This window comes from Schistocerca americana, chromosome 4 (assembly GCF_021461395.2).
Source record: "Schistocerca americana isolate TAMUIC-IGC-003095 chromosome 4, iqSchAmer2.1, whole genome shotgun sequence".
Classification (NCBI taxonomy): Eukaryota; Metazoa; Arthropoda; class Insecta; order Orthoptera; family Acrididae; genus Schistocerca; species Schistocerca americana.
Window position 1 is genome coordinate 619,049,129 of NC_060122.1, and position 22,785 is coordinate 619,071,913.

General features: G+C 38.0%; 1 protein-coding gene across 2 annotated transcripts in view; it reads left to right on the forward strand.

Annotated features, from left to right (window-relative positions):
• Positions 1 to 22,785, forward strand: part of LOC124612543 (galactosylgalactosylxylosylprotein 3-beta-glucuronosyltransferase I-like) — a 48,893-nt gene that overhangs the window by 11,659 nt on the left and 14,449 nt on the right. The window contains exons 2-6 of one of the 2 annotated variants that reach the window (XM_047140814.1): positions 4,025 to 4,098; positions 7,542 to 7,651; positions 8,153 to 8,306; positions 8,490 to 8,636; positions 10,877 to 11,173. In XM_047140814.1, coding sequence (XP_046996770.1) covers positions 4,025 to 4,098; positions 7,542 to 7,651; positions 8,153 to 8,306; positions 8,490 to 8,636; positions 10,877 to 11,173 — 782 coding nt within the window. The remainder of the gene's footprint in view (positions 1 to 4,024; positions 4,099 to 7,541; positions 7,652 to 8,152; positions 8,307 to 8,489; positions 8,637 to 10,876; positions 11,174 to 22,785) is intronic. The other variant, XM_047140815.1, reaches the window with a different exon arrangement.

The following is a 22,785-nucleotide window of genomic DNA, read 5'->3' on the forward strand; positions in this document are numbered from 1 at the left end:
TTCAGTGTACATATCTGTAAAACTTCTACAACCTACAATCATATGGAACTGCTTTTTGTAATCAAGCCTTCACTTGCCTTTACAATTTTTATCCCCACACTTCCTTCCATTACCAAATTAACAATTTCTTGATTGCTTTGCAACATGTCCTATCAGTCTGTCATTTTTCATTCCAGTTGTGCTATAAATAAGTTTTTTTACTAACTCAGTTCACTATCTATTCATTCCATTATTTGATCTGCCCATTTAATTTTCAACATTCTTCTGTGGCATAACATTTAAAAAGCTCCTATACTCTTCTTGTCTTAACTGTTGCGTTTCACTTCTGTACAGTCTACACTCCAGACACACTCATTCCCCCCCACCGTGAATTTATTTTTGAAGTTAAGAAAGTTCTCTCTTGTAGAAGTTCTTTTCTTGCTATTGGCAGTCTGCATTTATACCCTTTTAACTTCTGCCGCTGTCATTTATTTTGTTCTCCAAATAACAAAATCGTTCTTCTAATTTCAAAGTCCTATTTCTTAATCTGATTACTTCAGCATCACCTAATTTAATTAGCTTAGACTACATTCCATTAACTTTGTTTTGCTTTTGTTGCTCTTTATTGTATAACATCTTTTCAAGACTATATACTAGGGGAAGTCAAAAAGTAAAAGGACTATTGAGAAAAGGAATATTTATTTTAATGATAGAAAACTGAAACATACATAATTTTTCTACGTAACCTCCCTGCACTTAAACTCACTTTGTCCAAAGTTTCACAAGTTTTTTTTATTCTGCTGGAAAACAGGTTTTTGGTTGGACTGTATCAATTACTTCTGCATCAGCTGCAAATCATCTTCCCCTGAACATTTCCTTCAGTGGTCCAAACATATGGAAATTGCTTGGAGCTATGTCTGGACTGTGTGACAGGTGTTCCAGCAATTCAAATCCCAATTCCCTTATTGTTTCAGCTGCTTGTGTGGAAGAATGTGGCAGAGTGTTATCTTGCTGTAGGACACACCTTTCACAATGTTTGGAACTGATTTCAGGTTTCAGTTTAGTTCACAGTACATCACATTAGTTCTGACTGGCACAGTTTTTGTCCAAATGTCCTCAGTTGTTGATGTCAATGACCTTCCCGATCTTTCCTTATCACTGAAGTGCTCTATCCATTCGTCAGTTTAGCTTCACAATAAACAGTTGTCATCACACTGCAGTTGCATTTGACGAATAATTTCCGCAGGTTTAACACCTACCATAAACAAAAAGCGAATCACTGCTCTCATTTCCTCCTTGGTGTAGTTAAACAATGGAGCTGCCATATTTCAGTTTGTGCTCCAATACATTGACTAATGCAGGAATAGGAGTGACATTGTACAGAATTGTTGTAGATGACACTACTTCAGGACTGGATACTAGCAATGTTACCAAGCCCTACAGTGAGAATAGGCTGCAGGCGCGTCTCACTCTCTTCCCGCTGACTACTTTGTCATGTGAGTCAACTCTTAGAACTGCAGTTAAATTTCTCCTTGCATTTTGTCTCAACTTCAGAATTTTTAAGACTGGTTTCTGGTGAACATTTTGAAAATCTGCAATTGATATAAATATAGGTTTCTTATTTAAATCTATTTTCTTCGGTAATTCATAGGGTTAGTATTGCCTCTCGTTTTCCTACGTTTGTCTAGAACCCAAACTGATCTTATTCATTTGATTATTCTGCAGATAATTCAGGATAATAAATATTAAACTGATGGAACTTTCACTAAAATTCACACTCAGCAGCACGTGCCTACTTTGGTACCCAAAGTCTGAGGTTATGCCACCGGTCAACATACCTTCTGGAACAGTTTGACACAGCACAAGAGAATTTTTGTTCTGACCTTACAGATGAAGAATTGCAGGTCAGTTTTAGGAAGATGGGGAGTTTGCTTCATGCTCTTGTCCAGTAAGGCCTGAAAGATAATAGGACTAACACAGAATCATTCTTTTTTGTTTTTGAAGGTGCCTCACCCCCAGAAACAGTAAAAATCATGACCTGTTCATTTCACTTCAAGCTAGATGTAATACATATTATGGAATGTTTAATATGCATGTGCTTTGAAGATACTAAGTCAGACTGTATGAATGATGCAGCCTGTGAAGATTGTGGTTGACGCACAAGAGCTCCATTTCAAACACATCAGCACATTGTATAAACTTCAAAACTTCGAGGGGGGGGAGAGAGTGAGAGAGAGAGAGAGAGAGAGAGAGAGAGAGAGAGAGAGAGAGAGAGAGAGAGAGAGACCTTTGACCGATTAATGTACTTAGCTCAGAAGAAGTATGTATATTTACATCTCTACAGTGTGCTCTGGTTTACATTTATTCAGAATGCTAGAAAGTTTTCTTTCTCTTGCATGTCTTGTAAATGCTATTCAGTTAGTGGCTTCCTGTACTCCTAAATTATGTATACTGTCTTGGTTTCATTTTCGTCAAGCTAATATTACTCTTAGGAGGTATTAAGGATGTTGTTATCCACATTAAATTTGTTGTCCATTTTTGTAAATAAAAATTGTTATCGATGCTTACAATATGCCATGATCCACATGGCAATGTTTGAAAGTCTTGTAATGGTCTCCTTATTAATAATACAACACAATCATAGTAGATGAGTGTACAACATGTATGTACTTAAACACCAAATGTAATTTGCACTATACAAAAAGGAAAATTCAAATGTTGTACCATATTGCCTTGGAGTGGCGTAATAACTTAGTCACAGATGGTAAGTTCTGTACCTAGTATGAAAATCATGCAAGCAATATGCAGGTTTTGTACCAGCATACACAGCACACTAAAATACATCATAGCATAATGTTGAAATACACACACATTGTGGTCAGTGCCTTAAAATAGGATCAATGTCTATAAACTCAATAACAGAACAATATGAGGTGCATTCAAGTTCTAAGGCCTCCAATTTTTTTTCTCCGAACTGGAAAGAGATAGAAACATGTGCATGGCTGCCCGTGTGGCATGTTGCCAAGCAATGTTGACGTGCAACGACAGCATGAATGGGACTTTCTTTTCATCGGTTGTGACAATGGATGAGACGTGGATGCCATTTTTCAATCCAGAAACAAAGAGCCAGTCAGCTCAATGGAAGAACACAGATTCACTGCCACCAAAACAATTTCGGGTAACCACCAGTGCTGAAAAAATGATGGTGTCCATGTTCTGGGACAGCGAGGGTGTAATCCTTACCCATTGCATTCCAAAGGGCACTATGGTAACAGGTGCATCCTACGAAAATGTTTTGAAGAACAAATTCCTTCCTGCACTGCAACAAAAACGTCCGGGAAGGGCTGCGCGTGTGCTGTTTCACAAAGACAACGCGCCCGCACATCGAGCTAACGTTACGCAACAGTTTCTTCATCATAACAACTTTGAAGTGATTCCTCATGCTCCCTACTCACTAGACATGGCTCCTAGTGACTTCTGGCTTTTTCCAACAATGAAAGACACTCTCCGTGGCCACACATTCACCGGCCGTGCTGCTATTGCCTCAGCGATTTTCCAGTGGTCAAAACAGACTCCTAAAGAAGCCTTCGCCGCTGCCATGGAATCATGGCGTCAGCATTGTGAAAAATGTGTACGTCTGCAGGGCGATTACGTCGAGAAGTAACGCCAGTTTCATCGATTTCGGCTGAGTAGTTAAATAGAAAAAAAATCGGAGGCCTTAGAACTTGAATGCACCTCGTATTAACAACATGTTTATTTCAAATGTAAATTAACTTCAGACAGGCAAAAAATTTGTCAAGACATACAATGTAGTTGTGTTATAAGTGTCACATTGTTTTACAGTGTCACAAAGTGAATTAAATTATTAAATGTGTGGTGCACTAAAATGCATAGGAAAGAAGCAGAGGAGGAGGATGTCATGTATGGTAATAATTATTTTATGTCCTTTAATATGTGCACTTCTGCTCATTTTAATTCATTTTGTAAATGATACATTTAATTGCAGATACAAACAACAGAAGCTTTTTATTTTTAATTGAAGTAGTTATTTGGTTTCCTATTGCAGCATCAGCACCAGTAAACTCTGAAAAGGGAGAGCCAATAGCACTGCAAAGAAGTGTGAGTAATAGAAGTATTTGGATTGTAATAAGCTTTACATTATTTTTGCAACTGCATGTGGGAACCATTGTAGTCTGTTATTAACTGAACTCATTTTAGTACCATGTTTTCATTAAGCACATTATCCTTAACATTGAAGCTGGTTGTTATTCACATAATGCTGTCCCTTGCATTTGTTTGGAGGAATATTGTCTGCAAAGTAATATCAGTGAAATTATCCTTGCAGCTTGCACCCTTCGATTTTCTCAAAGTTGATTCCTGTCCTTTCAGTATATGGTTGGGAAACTACAGATAGGAAAATATTGGCCACAGGACTGAATTGTAGATGTTTCCTGTATTGTACATTGATGTTTTCGAAATGCAAATACATAATTTACACATTCATGCTGTAGAGAAATGCTGATTTAATCTTGACTCGTACAGCCTTCTTCAAGAATGTTCCCTGCATTTGTATTTAGATACACTTTTCAAGCATAGTTATCAGCAAATTTCAGAGGGTTAAAGAAATGTAAATTAATTTAGGAACAAAGGTAACAACTCGCCTGGTAGTAGAGGCATTAAGTCATAAATAGGTACATCAACAAGACTGAGAACTTGCTAGCTTGCGGACAGCTACACACACATTGCTCATATGCAGATGGGATAGTGTGTTAGGCAAGCAAGCAAACCATTTCTGAGAGGACAGTACTTCAACTAATTAATAGCTTTTTTTGGGAATGAGGGTGTTTATTTATACTGACAAAACAGCCTTCTTCGAACTGATAAGCATACATCATTCAGTGTGCAGTAACAGTAAATGTAATATATTTGCCTTCGTATACTTATATAAGAGGTGTTGTTCCAACTGATCTGGTTTTAGTCCCCACTGCACTGTTTCTTTTGGCTGGAAATCTTGGGCAATCCATGTAATCTACTGGCGTGTACCTCAAAGGCTGATTTCTGTGTCTAGTCAAGAACACTACTCTTATTAATACAGTTACTATTTTGCTTCTCTACCACATTTCACTCTGATATCATTGCTTTGCAGATGTGAAGTAGAAAGTGAGTAGTGACTAGTATATTGATCATAGTTCCATGCATCATTTTCATTTCTATCTTGGTAAAATCAGAGGGTGATTGGATGTATATGGATTTTAAGAACAGAACAATACAAATAGCTAAGCTTTTAAGACATGGTCTCAGACACTTTAATCTGTCTCTACTCAGAACTTACTTATGTAACAGGTGACATAGTCCTGGTAAACAGACAAATGAGTGGTCCCATAGGGTTCTGTCCTTGGGCATTTTTTATTCTTCATGTGCCTATGTGAATGATTTACCACCTCTTCTGCAACAAAATGTATTACGTATGCTGATCACAAAACTCTTGTGGCCGTTGATCATAGTTTGGAGCCAATAAAGAAGATAACACAAACAATGGTCAAAAGTCTGTGAACTGGCTCTATGCCAAGAAACCGATCATAAATTATACCAAAATTTATTTCTAAGCCCATACATTGGTCAAAAAAAGTTCATGCATATGATTCTGTAAAACTTCTGGAAATTAACTTGAACAATTAGTTTCCCCATGTTTGGAAAGTGCTGCTGCTCCATGTCTGTGTATTGTATTGATGACTAAAAAGTCTTTATTTTACTCCACAATCGATTTTGGCTTTTATATTGAAGCCATTTTCTAGTGAAATCTGAAATTGTTATGGTGAAGCTAAGTCAAATAACGTGACAAAGGAAAGCACTCAAAACCACCACAGGCGTTACAGGTAGTTGACACACGTCACAATTTTCAAATAAATCATTATATTTGCTCTTCATTAAAGCCTGCCTTCTTACACTAAAAAACTATGCTCAGAGTGTGACATGGAGTGGCACTGCTCATGGCTTCAGTGCCAGAAATGGAAATACTGTGGATGTAGAGTATGCCAGACAGCAAATATCACAGATGTTTTAACCCTGCATTGCATGAATTTCACTGCAGTGGACAACTTTCAGTGGTCAATTCTACAGTGTTTTCAATCAGTCTCGAGGCTGCAAATGCATGCAGGACACAACACCAGTAGGGAGTACCCACTGCAGTGAACTGTGTGCATTTGCAGCCTCAGGACTGACTGAAAATTCCAAAGAAGCGACCATTAACAGCTGTCCACTGTAGTGGACGCTATGCGCCACAGGGTTAAATAAACTGCTGTGAAACTATACACATTACCACTGCCTGAGAGTTAGCTAACAAGAAATTTGAAAGTTACTTGCAAAAATCGTTACTTTACAAATGTCTGTAAGAAGACTAGAATGTCCCTGTAAAAGTTTTTCTTCTCCATAATAAAAACAGCTTTATGTCAGTAGACTTATGCGCGCGCGCCCGCGTGCGCACACACACACACACACACACACACACACACACACACACACACACACACACACACACACACACACACACACTCTCTCTCTCTCTCTCTCTCTCTCTCTCTCTCTCTCTCTCTCTCTCCATTTCGACCTGTAGTTATTGCCGTTTTAGATTCTATTTGATCACTGTAAAGAAAAATGTGTGATCCATGTTGCTCAATACTAATAATAGAATAAATACTTTGAGCTCTTATTCGCACCAACAGGATCCATACCCCAACTTGTACATGTTCAGTCTGTGAGTTGATCTCGCAGGACTAACAGCATACATATCTTTTCTGCAGATGCCAAAAGTGATCCTGGGTCCAGAAAGATAGATGAAGGGTAAGATTTCATACCTTATAGTGGTATTGATATTTGTGCCCTTACAAATTTCTCCATTATTTCCCGTGCTACATAGAAAACGGAGAGCCCTCATTATGGTAAATGGAACAGTGTCCATTTCAAAGAGTTAACTGATTGCAAATGGACATTCTGCTCTATTCATAAAAAGAGGCAAATATGATCACTGGAATTTCATTGCATCATACTCACAGCTATCACAAGAACTCGCATGTCCCTGTAAAAGTTTTTCTTCTTCATAATAAAAACAGCACTACTTGTTCAAGTTCAAGCTCATCTTGGAATGGTACATATTGTTTTGTTCTGCACAATTATAATGAAGAGTGAAGAAAATTGTGCTGGAATTAGAATATAAACTTATACACCAGTTCCACAAATTCTGTGAATGTTCTGAGACAGAGATAACTTAAAAAATGACTATTTAACATTTCCTAAAAAGACACTTCTGACAGTTGTCTTTGCGTGGGACTTTTGTTCAGTTCATATTTATTAGCTTTCACATTTCTAATCATTTCAGTTGTTACCAGTTATTTCTTTGATGTTGAAAGAAGTAGGCCTTCCTTTCATAAAGCTGATATTCTGTTACCTGCCTTTGACTGAGATTGTTGGCCCCACTTATTTGTCATTATGCTGCATGAAACAATTTCCCATCATTACTTATGACAGTCTTTCACTAACTGTTTATCTTGTGCAAATAATTGCAGTTGACACAACCTGCAGTAAAACGCTCTTCAGATGGAAAATCAGACTTGCCAATAATTTATGTGATTACTCCAACATACTCAAGACCTGTACAGAAGGCTGAATTAACACGGTAAGTTGTGAATAAATCAGAAAATTTCTAGTCCTAGGTTTGAGACATAGGTAAAAGTTTGTGACGACAAATTTGGATTTAAAAAAATGTGAACACAATTTTCTATTATATTTTTCAATTGCTTCTAACTTTTTCAAAACTGGACATAGTTATCAGTAAAGAGCAATCTGCAATCTTTAGAGAACCTACACTAATTTTCAGTCCATCAATCACTGTTTTATCATCTTATTACCAGTGTCATGCAGTTTCCCTTCTTGAGATCATTCATAGTTACATGATGAGTTTCAATTTATTTATTTATTTATTTTTTCGATTGGAAGACTGTAAATGACTGTAATTTCTAGTCTTTATTCCAGCTTTTATAGTTTTCATTATCATTATATAGACTGCAAGCTTGTTAACTAAGGAAGGGTCATAGGTAGCTGCAGAGTTGCATTTTCTCTTTTGAAAACATTATTTCCTTTATTTGTGAATACTACAATATCCATTTGTTTATTGCAGATTTTCTCATACTCTAATGCTTGTTCCTCGCATTCATTGGATTGTAATTGAAGACTCTGATCATAAAACTAACCTTGTTAAAGTTTTTCTTATGAAGACTGGTATTCCCTACACACATCTAGCAGCTTCAACTCCTACTCGATGGAAGCAAAAGGTATATAAACTATTTAAAGAGAGAGGAATGTTTATAAATTTGGAAACCACATTTAAATTTTTACTTTGCTTGCAAGAGGATATCTTCATACTGTTATCTCCTCTTTCATACTGCCCTGTGTTAAACACACTGCCTATATTGTAATTAAAATTGAAACTATATCACTTACTTTTATGAATTTAGGAACCCAACTGGAAGAAGCATCGTGGTGTCTTGCAGCGCAATACAGCACTGGAGTGGATCCGTAACAATTTGGCTGCTACTAATGAAAGTGGTGTTCTCTTCTTTGCTGATGACGACAACACCTACAGTTTGGAGATCTTTGATGAGGTGATAAATTGTAACTCTTTCATTAGTTCAGAAATCTCTTTTATCCAGTTGCTTTATATACTACTGTGCATGCTGAAAAAGAATGAATGTACGATAGGGGAGCAGGAAATAACAGAAAGGAAATGGTACAAGTGGAAGTATCACTCACTTCTGATTACATCAGTTTGCAAGGCATTAGAATTAATAAAATAGATAGCTCAGTAACAGGAACTCATGTGGATAGCCATGCGTGGGGTGCGTGTTAAAGTGCTGCTTCCAGAATGGGCACAAACATTTAGAAAATGTTCAACACCCCCCCCCCCCCCCCCCCCCCTCCTTTTCACATGAAACTTCATGCAAACTGTTAGGGTACACACATTCTATCCAGGGGAGTAAAAAGGGTGGCAACAAGGAGGGCATCCGACCATATATTAAACCATGTATGCCAACACCCTTAATAACCACATCAGTTCTGTGGTGTTGTTGCAGGAGAAAGGCACAAGGAAAAAAAAGATAGCTTTCAAACAGGTCACTTTCAGTTAGATTGTTCACGCTCTCTCTTTAGTGTGCATGATCCTAATGAAAAGGTAATCTGAATGATTTCATTAAGATGACTGATGTATTGTTCAAACTCAGTTTCTTGTCAGCTTCTATCACACAGTTAATTGTATGCAGTTAGTTTCAATTCATAGCCAGTTAAGTCTCTGTTTACCCTGTTAAAAGTTTCATTAGCTTTCTCTTTGTTCAATGGTGTACTCATATTTTTATGTTAAACAGTGAATTGTAGTACTATGCACATCCTTGTTCTATATGCCTTAAACTATCCACAGTACATAACAGATTAGAATGGTTAACACTCATTTAATGGTATTCTTTTTGTCTTGTGCATGAGTCATCAAAATTCTTCTGAACAGTTTTGTCATTTTTACCAGTCTCTCACTTATCTCAAACTTCTGAATGCAGTACACACTGTCCCCAAAATTTAATGAACAGCTAGTTCACCGGCTCATAATTTCAAACAGTATGCACATTCAAATATCAATCTTGCAATGGCACAATACCTTTACACGCAGCAGGTAACTTGTCATCTTTTCTTTTCTAACGTTAAATAATCAGAGCAAATATGGAGCTATAAAACCAGGAATCTTCCATATGGAATTGTAACAGTTAATGTCATGTCCATGTATACTTCACATGCTTTGTAAAGTCCCGCACATAGCAAAAGAGACCCGACAAACTGTCCACGAACTTTAGTCAAGAGTGTATCCATACATTACAGTGCCACCCATTAATTTATCATCAAAGTCCATGGAAACTTGACTGCTTTAGCCAGTCATAATGTACCAGTCTCGTAAGAAATGATAGTCTTTCTTTCTCACCTCATGACTAATTGGTTCCATTTACCATATAGTCTTCCCATCATTCCTTATGTGGCAAGTGTTAGTAACAAATGAACTTGAAGATTTGTTAGTTGAGGAGGCACTCACATCTGAGTTCGGATTACATTCACTTACTTCAACTTTGTCATCTCTATCTTCTGATATTCATCAGAATGGCTTTTCAGATTAGAAATTAGATTAGATTAATACTTGTTCCATAGATCATGAATACGACACTTCGTAATGATGTGGAACGTGTCAGGTTAGTAGAAGATGTGTGTACAAGATATTACATTACACAAAATATTGCTTGACACTAATGTTTAAGCTGTTGTTGTTATTTTTTACCTTAATTTATATCAAAAAATTCAGCCAATGAGTAGAAGGAGTTGTCATCTAGAAATTCTTTTAATTTATTTTTAAATGTTAGTTGGCTGTCATGCTTTTGATCAGTTCATAGCACCTCTGCCACAGTTCCTTGCCTATGAGAAACATCAAAATTTCCTGAAAGGGCATAAGACAAGTTAATAACAAAAGAAAAGCATTTGTCATACAGAACAGATGTGACCAGTTCAGAGCTAAATCATCATGATTGTTATTGTGCCAGTTTGTCATCCACTTTATTCAGTTTGTCAAATTAATTACTCCCTAGTTACAGAGTAGTTGGTTAACTCAAATATTGACTCTTCTACTTACTACACTCTAGGAATTAACAAAACATAAATTACTTTCAGAATAATAAGAATTTGAAAACAACCTGTAAAGTGATTTCAACATCTACTACAAAATTGTAATATGAAAGTAAATTTCAAAAAAATATGATATTAGTTTACTCTAGGGATGTGGAGTTGTGATGATAGAGGTTTGTTGGCACTGTTTCAGATGCGACACACTGAGCGTGTGAGTGTGTGGCCGGTGGGCCTGGTGGGAGGTCTCATGGTGGAGCGGCCTCTTCTCAACGAGACAGGCCATGTAGTGGGATGGAACAGTGTGTGGCGGCCAGACCGTCCCTTCCCAGTCGACATGGCAGGGTTTGGTGTTAATCTCAGGTTTTTCCTCAGCAAACCTCAAGCAAAATTCTCCTACAATGTGGAAAGAGGGTTTCAAGAAAGTGAACTGTTGAGACATCTAGTGAATTCCTGGGATGAGCTCGAACCCAAAGCAGACAGATGTACAAAGGTATTTAATACAGCATCTTTTGTTGTAAGCATGTATATACATATTATTATTATTATTATTATTATTTCCTTCACTTTCTCAGACGTTAAGTCCGGTTAAAAATGGAGTGACGCGGACCTTGATCAAGCGTGACTTCCTTTTAACTGTACGGTATATGTTATATTGCATTTAGGAACTTTCGGGTACTTGAACATGTATCAATAATTACAGATTTCTGTTGTTGTATATATACTTTAGTATGTAGCTGTATTGCTTTGATGTACTGGTGGATATTGTGTGGTATGACTCCTGTAGCTGATAGTATAATTGGTATAATGTCAACTTTATCCTGATGCCACATGTCCTTGACATCCTCAGCCATTTGGATGTATTATTCAATTTTTTTCTCCTGTTTTCTTCTGTGTTTTTGTTGTATTGGATATGGATATTTCAATTAGTTGTGTTAATTTCTTCTTTTTATTGGTGAGTATGATGTCAGGTTTGTTACGTGGTGTTGTTTTATCTGTTATAATGGTTCTGTTCCAGTATAATTTGTATTCATCATTCTCCAGTACATTTTGTGGTGCATACTTGTATGTGGGAACGTGTTGTTTTATTAGTTTATGTTGTATGGCAAGTTGTTGATGTATTATTTTTGCTACATTTTCATGTTTTCTGGGGTATTCTGTATTTGCTAATATTGTACATCTGCTTATGATGTGATCTACTGTTTCTATTTGTTTGCAAAGTCTGCATTTATCTGTTGTGGTATTGGGATCTTTAATAATATGCTTGCTGTAATATCTGGTGTTTATTGTTTGATCCTGTATTGCAATCATGAATCCTTCCATCTCATTGTATATATTGCCTTTTCTTAGCCATGTGTTTGATGCGTCGTGATCGATGTGTGGCTGTGTTAGATAATACGGGTGCTTGCCATGTAGTGTTTTCTTTTACCAATTTACTTTCTTCGTATCTGTTGATGTTATGTGATCTAAGGGGTTGTAGAAGTGGTTATGAAATTGCAATGGTGTAGCCGATGTATTTATATGAGTGATTGCTTTGTGTATTTTGCTAGTTTCTGCTCGTTCTAGAAAGAATTTTCTTAAATTGCCTACCTGTCCATAATGTAGGTTTTTTATGTCGATAAATCCCCATCCTCCTTCCTTTCTGCTTAATGTGAATCTTTCTGTTGCTGAATGTATGTGATGTATTCTATATTTGTGGCATTGTGATCATGTAAGTGTATTGAGTGCTTCTAGGTCTGTGTTACTCCATTTCATTACTCCAAATGAGTAGGTCAATATTGGTATAGCGTAAGTATTTATAGCTTTTGTCTTGTTTCTTGCTGTCAGTTCTGTTTTCAGTATTTTTGTTAGTCTTTGTCTCTATTTTTCTTTTAGTTCTTCTTTAATATTTGTATTATCTATTCCTATTTTTTGTTCGTATCCTAGATATTTATAGGCATCTGTTTTTTTCCATCGCTTCTAAGCAGTCGCTGTGGTTATCCAATATGTAATCATCTTGTTTAGTGTGTTTTCCCTTGACTATGCTATTTTTCTTACATTTGTCTGTTCCAAAAGCCATTTTTATATCATTGCTGAATACTTCTGTTATCTTTAGTAATTGGTTGAGTTGCTGATTTGTTGCTGCCAGTAGTTTTAGATCATTCATGTATAGCAAATGTGTGATTTTGTGTTGGTATGTTCCAGTAATATTGTATCCATAATTTGTATCATTTAGCATGTTGGATAATGGGTTCAGAGCAAGGTAGAACCAGAAAGGACTTAATGAGTCTCCTTGGTATATTCCACACTTACTCTGTATTGGCTGTGTTGTGATATTTGAATTTGTTTGGGTATTAAGTGTGGTTTTCCAATTTTTCATTACTATGTTTAGGTACTGTGTCAATTTAGGATCTACTTTGTATATTTCCAATATTTATAGTAACCATGAGTGGGGTACACTATCAAAAGCTTTTTGGTAATCAATGTGTGCGTAGTGCAGCGACCTTTGTTTAGTTTTAGCTTGATATGTCACCTCTGCATCTATTATGAGTTGCTCTTACATCCTCGTGCTCTTTGTTCTTCATTTATAATTTTGTTGTGTGTTGTATGTGTCATTAATTTCTGTGTAATGACTGAAGTTTATTTATTTATTTATTTTTATTTATTTATTGTTCTGTGGGACCAAATTAAGGAGAAATATCCATGGTCATGGAACGAGTCAATACATGAAATTACAACATGATAGTAAAAACAGATAAAATGAAATATAAAAAACATATTCAGGCGACAAGTCGTAAGTTTAAATATAGAAAATCAACAATGTAATACTGGAATTTGCTTAATTTTTTAGCTCTTCCAGGAGCTCCTTGACAGAATGGAAGCAGTGAGCCATGAGGAAACTCTCCAGTTTAGACTTAAAGGACATTGGGCTACTGCTAAGATTTTTGAGTTCTTTTGGTAGCTTATTGAAAATGGATGCAGCAGAATACTGCACTCCTTTCTGCACAAGAGTCAAGGAAGTGCATTCCACATACAGATTTGATTTCTGGCTGGTATTAACTGAGTGGAAGCTGCTAACTCTTGGGAATAGGCTAATATTGCTAACAACAAACTACATTAAAGAAAATATATACTGTGAGGGCAATGTCAGAATTCCCAGACTGTTGAATAGGGTTGACAAGAGGTTCTCGAACGTGCATCACATATAGCTCGAACAGCCCGTTTTTGAGCCAAAAATACCCTTTTTCAATCAGAAGAATTACCCCAAAAAATAATACCATATGACATAAGCATAGGAAAATATGCGAAGTAGACTACTATTCATGTTGAACTGTCACTTATTTCAGATACTGTTCTAATGGTAAATAAAGCAGCATTTAGTTTCTGAACAAGATCCTGGACTTGGGCTTTCCACAACAGTTTACTATCTAACCGAACGCCTAGGAACTTGAACTGTTCTGTCTCGCTTATAATATGCCCATTCTGTATCATCAAAATATTTGTTCTTGTTGAATTGTGAGTTAGAAACTGCAAAAACTGGGTCTGACTGTGATTTAGCATCAAATTGTTTTCCACAAGCCACGAACTTATTTCATGAACTACATTATTTGATACTGTTTCAGCATTACACACAAGATCCTTCACTACCAAGCTGGTGTCATCAGCAAACAGAAATATTTTTGAATCACCTGTAATACTAGAAGGCATATCATTTATATAAATAAGAAACAGCAGTGGCCCCAGCACTGACCCTTGGGAACGCCCCTCTTAACAGTGCCCCATTGCGACTGAACATCACTACCACTCACAATATTGCGGAGAATTACCTTCTGCTTTCTGTTCTTAAAGTAAGAGGCGAACCAATTGTAAGCTACTCCCCGTACTCCATAATGGTCCAACTTCTGCAGTAATATTTTGTGGTCAACACAGTCAAAAGCCTTCGTTAAATTAAAGAAAACACTTAGCGTTCTCAACCTTCTATTTAATCCGTCCAAAACCTCACAGAGAAAAGAGAACATAGCATTTTCAGTTGTTAAACCATTTCTAAAAGCAAACTGTACATTTGACAGCAAATTATGTGAATTTAAATGCTCCAGTAACCTTGTATATACAACCTTCTCGATAACTTTAGCAAACACCGATGGCATGGAATAATGTTGTCAACATTATCCCTGTCTCCCTTTTTATAAAGTGGCTTCACTACAGAATACTTTAATCGGTCAGGAAACCGACCAGTCCTAAAGGAAAAGTTACAGATATGGCTAAGTACTGGGCTAACATACACAGAACAATACTTCAGTATTCTGCTAGATACCCCGTCATATCCATGAGAGTTCTTGGTCTTTAGTGATTTAATTATTAAGTCAATCTCCCTCTTGTTAGTATCATGTAGGAGCATTTCAGGTAACAGTCTCGGAACCCCGTGGAGGCCCGGGAAAAGAATAGGCCTCCGGTATGTTCTGTCAGTCATAAAAGGCGACGAAAAGAACAAACCACTAATTGGGCTAACCCTCCTTTTAGTGTGATTAGTTGGTTCAGGACAGAACTAAAGAAGCCTCGGACAAGCGCCGTCATGGTCGGGGACGATGCTTGAACCCTATGCCCGCCCACAATGGTAATGACACTGCTAGCCAACTGGAAATTGATTTAAATCCAAATAGAGGTGTTTTGCAGGATATGCTTCCTGCAAACACACTAGAAGGAAAACAAAGACAGAGGATGAGATGGTCAGGTGAAGTTAACCGACACTTCATGTTCTGTTATTACCAAGCAACAAACTTAGGTACGAACACAACTGGATACAGATCACAAGTATACACAACATTAAAATTTTTAACAGATCAACGACTAGCTGATCAGATCCGTGTAATAATCAAAAATAACCGGATACCCTAGTCAGAATTTGAAAACATCAAACAACAAGTACAACAAATACTGGAACAAAATAATGTGCAATCAGAAAAAGAAGAAAATACAGTAATGGACTCACATCCCAGAGCAAACAAACAAAGGACAACACGCATCAATTAAACAACCAAAGGAAAAAGAAATCTTAAGACAGTCACCAGAACAAGCACAAATAGAACACGAAGTGACACACAGGTTAGATATAGAAGAAAAATTTCAGCTGACATATATAGAATACAAAGACACAAATACAGACAGTAGACCATTCTTGCATAGACCGCCAAATAACCCACAAGTCGAAACAACAATAAAAACTATCAACACAATCATACACAACAAAATAAATGAAAACACAACTATGGAAAAGTTACAACTACTGGTTTATATAGGAGCACTCACTACACTAAATATACACACTAGGCAGAGGTCAGAACCAACCAACACACAGAATAAACCCACAAAACCAGCATGGCAACACAGGCTACAGATCAAAATAGAAAAACTGAGGAAAGACATCGGACAGCTAACACAATTTATAAGAAATGAATGTCAGAAAAAAAACAAAAAAGGTTAGGTAAAATCTCACAACAAGAAGCGATAGAGGAATTAGATGAAAAGTAGCAGAAATTACAAGCATTGGCCAAACGACTTAGCAGATACAAAAAAAGTGAAAATAGAAGGAAACAAAACCAAACATTCAACACAAACCAAAAGAAATTTCACCAGACAATAGATAACACACACATTAAAATAGACAATCCACCAAACATAAGACATAAAACACTTCTGGAGCAACATATGGTCAAACCCGGTACAGCATAACAGGCATGCAATGTGGATACAAGCAGAAACGGACACATACAAGATGACACCACAAATGTCTGAAGTGATAATTTTGCAACATGAAGTCACCCAAGCAATAAATTCTACGCACAATTGGAAAGCCCCTGGAAAAGATAAAATAGCAAATTTCTGGCTAAAGAAGTTCACCTCAACACATTCACATCTAACTAAATCATTTAACTGTTACATTGCAGACCCATACACATTCCCTGATACACTTACACATGGAATAACTTATCTGAAACCTAAAGATCAAGCAGACACAGCAAACCGAGCTAAATATCGCCCCATAACATGCCTACCAACAATATACAAAACATTAACATCCGTCATTACACAGAAATTAATGACACATACAACACAGAACAAAATTATAAATGAAGAACAAAAAGGCTGCTGCAAAGGAGCACGAAGATGTAAAGAGCAACTGATAATAGATGCAGAGGTGACATATCAAGCTAAAACTAAACAAAGGTCGCTACACTATGCATACATTGATTACCAAAAAGCTTTTGATAGTGTACCCCACTCATGGTTACTATAAATATTGGAAATATACAAAGTAGATCCTAAATTGATACAGTACCTAAACATAGTAATGAAAAATTGGAAAACCACACTTAATACCAGAACAAATTCAAATATCACATCACAGCCAATACAGATTAAGTGTGGAATATACCAAGGAGACTCATTAAGTCCTTTCTGGTTCTACCTTGCTCTGAACCCACTATCCGACATGCTAAATGATACAAATTATGGATACAATATTACTGGAACATACCAACACAAAATCACACATTTGCTATACATGAATGATCTAAAACTACTGGCAGCAACAAATCAGCAACTCAACCAATTACTAAAGATAACAGAAGTATTCAGCAATGATATAAAAATGGCTTTTGGAACAGACAAATGTAAGAAAAATAGCATAGTCAAGGGAAAACACACTAAACAAGAAGATTACATATTGGATAACCACAGGGACTGCATAGAAGCGATGGAAAAAACAGATGCCTATAAATATCTAGGATACAGACAAAAAATAGGAATAGATAATACAAATATTAAAGAAGAACTAAAAGAAAAATAGAGACAAAGACTAACAAAAATACTGAAAACAGAACTGACAGCAAGAAACAAGACAAAAGCTATAAATACTTATGCTATACCAATATTGACCTACTCATTTGGAGTAGTGAAATGGAGTAACACAGACCTAGAAGCACTCAATACACTTACACGATCACAATGCCACAAATATAGAATACATCACATACATTCAGCAACTGAAAGATTCACATTAAGCAGAAAGGAAGGGGGAAGAGGATTCATCGACATAAAAAACCTACATTATGGACAGGTAGACAATTTAAGAAAATTTTTTCTAGAACGAGCAGAAACTAGCAAAATATACAAAGCAATCACTCATATAAATACATCGGCTACACCACTGCAATTTCATAACAACTTGTACAACCCTTTAGATCTCATAACATCAACAGATACGAAGAAAGTAAATTAGTAAAAGAAAACACTACATGGTAAGTACCTGTATCATCTAACACAGCCACACATCGATCAAGACGCATCCAACACATGGCTAAGAAAAGGCAATATATACAGTGAGACGGAAGGATTCATGATTGCAATACAGGATCAAACAATAAACACCAGATATTACAGCAAGCATATTATTAAAGATCCCAATACCACAACAGATAAATGCAGACTTTGCAAACAAATAGAAACAGTAGATCACATCATAAGCAGATGTACAATATTAGCAAATACAGAATACCCCAGAAGACATGAAAATGTAGCAAAAATAATACATCAACAACTTGCCATATAACATAAACTAATAAAACAACACGTTCCCACATAGAAGTATGCACCACAAAATGTACTGGAGAATGATGAATACAAATTATACTGGAACAGAACCATTATAACAGATAAAACAGCACCACTTAACAAACCTGACATCATACTCACCAAGAAGAAATTAACCCAACTAATCGAAATATCCATACCCAATACAACAAATATACAGAAGAAAACAGGAGAAAAAATTGAAAAATACATCCAACTGGCTGAGGAAGTCAAGGACATGTAGCATCAGGATAAAATTGACATTATACCAATCATATTATCGACTACAGGAGTCATACCACACAATATCCACCAGTACATCAATGCAATACAGCTGCATCCAAACGTATATATACAACTACAGAAATCCGTAATTATTGATACATGTTCAATTACCCGAAAGTTCCTAAATGCAATATAACATATACCGTACAGTTAAAAGGAAGTCACTCTTGATTAAGGTCTGCGTCACTTTCCATTTTTGACCAGAGATAACGTCTGAGAAAAGAAAGAAAGAATAATAATAATAATAATATTAATATTAATACCTCATAGCTAACACTAGGTTCAAGAATCATAAAAGAAGTCTGTATACATGGAAGAAGCCTGGAGATACCGACAGGTTTCAGATAGATTATATAATGGTAAGACAGATTTAGGAACCAGGTTTAAAATTGTAGGACATTTCCAGGGCAGATGTGGACTCTGACCACAATCTATTGGTTATGAACTGTAGACTAAAACTGAAGAAACTGCAAAAAGGTAGGAATTTAATGAGATGGGACCTGGATAAACTGACTAAACCAGAGGTTGTACAGAGTTTCAGGGAGAGCATAAGGGAACAATTGACAAGAATGGGGGAAAGAAATACAGTAGAAGAAGAATGGGTAGCTTTGAGGGCTGATGTAGTGAAGGCAGCAGAGGATCAAGTAGGTAAAAAGACGAGGGCTAGTAGAAATCCTTGGGTAACAGAAGAAATATTGAATTTAATTGATGAAAGGAGAAAATATAAAAATGCAGTAAATGAAGCAGGCAACAAGGAATACAAACGTCTCAAAAATGAGATTGACAGGAAGCGCAAAATGGCTAAGCAGGGACTAGAGGACAAATGTAAGGATGTAGAGGGTTATCTCACTAGGGGTAAGATAGATACAGCCTACAGGAAAATTAGAGACCTTTGGAGAAAAGAGTACCACTTGTATGAATATCAAGAGCTCAGATGGAAACCCAGTTTTAAGCAGAGAAGGGAATGCAGAAAGGTGGAAGGAGTATCTAGAGGGTCTATACAAGGGCGATGTACTTGAGGACAATATCATGAAAATAGCAGAGAATGTAGATGAAGATGAAAGGGGAGATATGATACTGTGTGGAAGAGTTTGACAGAGCACTGAAAGACCTGAGTCAAAACAAGACCCCGGGAGTAGACAACATTCCATTAGAACTACTGACGACCTTGGGAGAGCCAGTCCTGACAAAACTCTACCATCTGGTGAGCCAAATGTATGACACAGGCGAAATACCCTCAGACTTCAAGAAGAATATAATAATTCCAATCCCAAAGAAAGCAGGTGTTGACAGATGTGAAAATTACCGAACACTCAGTTTAATAAGCCACAGCTGCAAAATACTAACGCGAATTCTTTACAGATGATTGGAAAAACTAGTAGAAGCCGACCTCGGGGAAGATCAGTTTAGATTCCGTAGAAATACTGGAACAGGTGAGGCAATACTGACCCTACGACTTATTTTAGAAGAAAGATTAAGGAAAGGCAAACCCACATTTCTAGCGTTTGTAGACTTAGAGAAAGCTTTTGACAATATTGACTGGAATACTCTTTCAAATTCTGAAGGTGGCAGGGGTAAAATACAGGGAGCGAAAGGCTATTTACAATTTGTACGGAAACCAGATGGCAATTATAAGGGTCGAGGGACATGAAAGGGAAGTAGTGGTTGGGAAGAGAGTGAGACAGGGTTGTAGCCTTTCCACGATGTTATTCAATCTGTATATTGAGCAGGCGGTGAAGGAAACAAAAGAAAAATTTGGAGTAGGTATTAAAATCCATGGAGAAGAAATAAAAACTTTGAGGTTCGCACATGACATTGTAATTCTGTCAGAGACAGCAAAGAACTGGGAAGAGCAGCTGAATGGAATGGAAAATTAGAGAGTGCTCCCTGCCGCCGTTGGATAAGCAGCTGCAGCAGCAAGTCGTATACTCCTAGCTCACTCATTTGTTACATAGTTTAATTCTTAATTTCTTTGCGTGTTTTTGGTACTTGCATTGTTTAATTCATAAATTTCGGGCGTATTATAGTATTTGAGAGTTGTAGCATCGCGTTTTAGTACCTGAATAGTGTAAATTCGCGTAGTCTCCTTCCGCCGCCGAGCAGTGTCAGCAGTGCGCAAGTAGCAGCATTACTGCATTTACTAGGCAATCTTGTATTTTAATAACCGTTTAAATTTTGTTGATTTGTTTGCGCTCTCTGTAGATTAGTTCAGACGTTCTTTGCAAAACAGTTTTTAGCATGGATAGGGACTGCAGCTGCTGTGTTCGGATGCAGGCTGAGTTGGCATCCCTTCGCTCCCAGCTTCAGGCAGTGTTGGCTTCGGTCACACAGCTTGAGGCTGTTGCCAATGGGCATCACTGTGGGGGTCCGGATGGGGGTTTGTCGGGGACGGCCAGCTCGTCCCACGCATCCCCTGATCGGACTACGACTGTGGTTGCCCGGGATACTGCCCGCATTGAGGCTGATCCCTCACCTGTGGTAGAGTGGGAGGTCGTTTCAAGGTGTGGCAGGGGGCGAAAGACATTCCGGAGGGCTGAACGGAAAGCCTCTCCAGTTTGTCTGACGAACCGGTTTCAGGCTCTGTCTCAGGCTGATACTGATCTTCGGCCTGACATGGCTGCTTGTCCTGTTCCAGAGGTTGCCCCTCAGTCTGCAAGATCCGGGCAGTCGCAGAGGGTGGGCTTACTGGTAGTTGGGAGCTCCAACGTCAGGCGCGTAATGGGGCCCCTTAGGGAAATGGCAGCAAGAGAGGGGAAGAAAACCAATGTGCACTCCGTGTGCATACCGGGGGGAGTCATTCCAGATGTGGAAAGGGTCCTTCCGGATGCCATGAAGGGTACAGGGTGCACCCATCTGCAGGTGGTCGCTCATGTCGGCACCAATGATGTGTGTCGCTATGGATCGGAGGAAATCCTCTCTGGCTTCCGGCGGCTATCTGATTTGGTGAAGACTGCCAGTCTCGCTAGCGGGATGAAAGCAGAGCTCACCATCTGCAGCATCGTCGACAGGACTGACTGCGGACCTTTGGTACAGAGCCGAGTGGAGGGTCTGAATCAGAGGCTGAGACGGTTCTGCGACCGTGTGGGCTGCAGATTCCTCGACTTGCGCCATAGGGTGGTGGGGTTTCGGGTTCCGCTGGATAGGTCAGGAGTCCACTACACGCAACAAGCGGCTACACGGGTAGCAGGGGTTGTGTGGCGTGGGCTGGGCGGTTTTTTAGGTTAGATGGCCTTGGGCAAGTACAGAAAGGGCAACAGCCTCAACGGGTGCGGGGCAAAGTCAGGACATGCGGGGACCAAGCAGCAATCGGTATTGTAATTGTCAACTGTCGAAGCTGCGTTGGCAAAGTACCGGAACTTCAAGCGCTGATAGAAAGCACCGAAGCTGAAATCGTTATAGGTACAGAAAGCTGGCTTAAGCCAGAGATAAATTCTGCCGAAATTTTTACAAAGGTACAGACGGTGTTTAGAAAGGATAGATTGCATGCAACCGGTGGCGGAGTGTTCGTCGCTGTTAGTAGTGGTTTATCCTGTAGTGAAGTAGAAGTGGATAGTTCCTGTGAATTATTATGGGTGGAGGTTACACTAAACAACCGAACTAGGTTAATAATTGGCTCCTTTTACCGACCTCCCGACTCAGCAGCATTAGTGGCAGAACAACTGAGAGAAAATTTGGAATACATTTCACATAAATTTTCTCAGCATGTTATAGTCTTAGGTGGAGATTTCAATTTACCAGATATAGACTGGGACACTCAGATGTTTAGGACGGGTGGTAGGGACAGGGCATCGAGTGACATTATACCGAGTGCACTATCCGAAAATTACCTCGAGCAATTAAACAGAGAACCGACTCGTGGAGATAACATCTTGGACCTACTGATAACAAACAGACCCGAACTTTTCGACTCTGTATGTACAGAACAGGGAATCAGTGATCATAAGGCCGTTGCAGCATCCCTGAATATGGAAGTTAATAGGAGTATAAAAAAAGGGAGGAAGGTTTATCTGTTTAGCAAGAGTAATAGAAGGCAGATTTCAGACTACCTAACAGATCAAAACGAAAATTTCTGTTCCGACACTGACAATGTTGAGTGTTTATGGAAAAAGTTCAAGGCAATCGTAAAATGCGTTTTAGACAGGTACGTGCCGAGTAAAACTGTGAGGGACGGGAAAAATCCACCGTGCTACAACAAAGTTAGGAAACTACTGC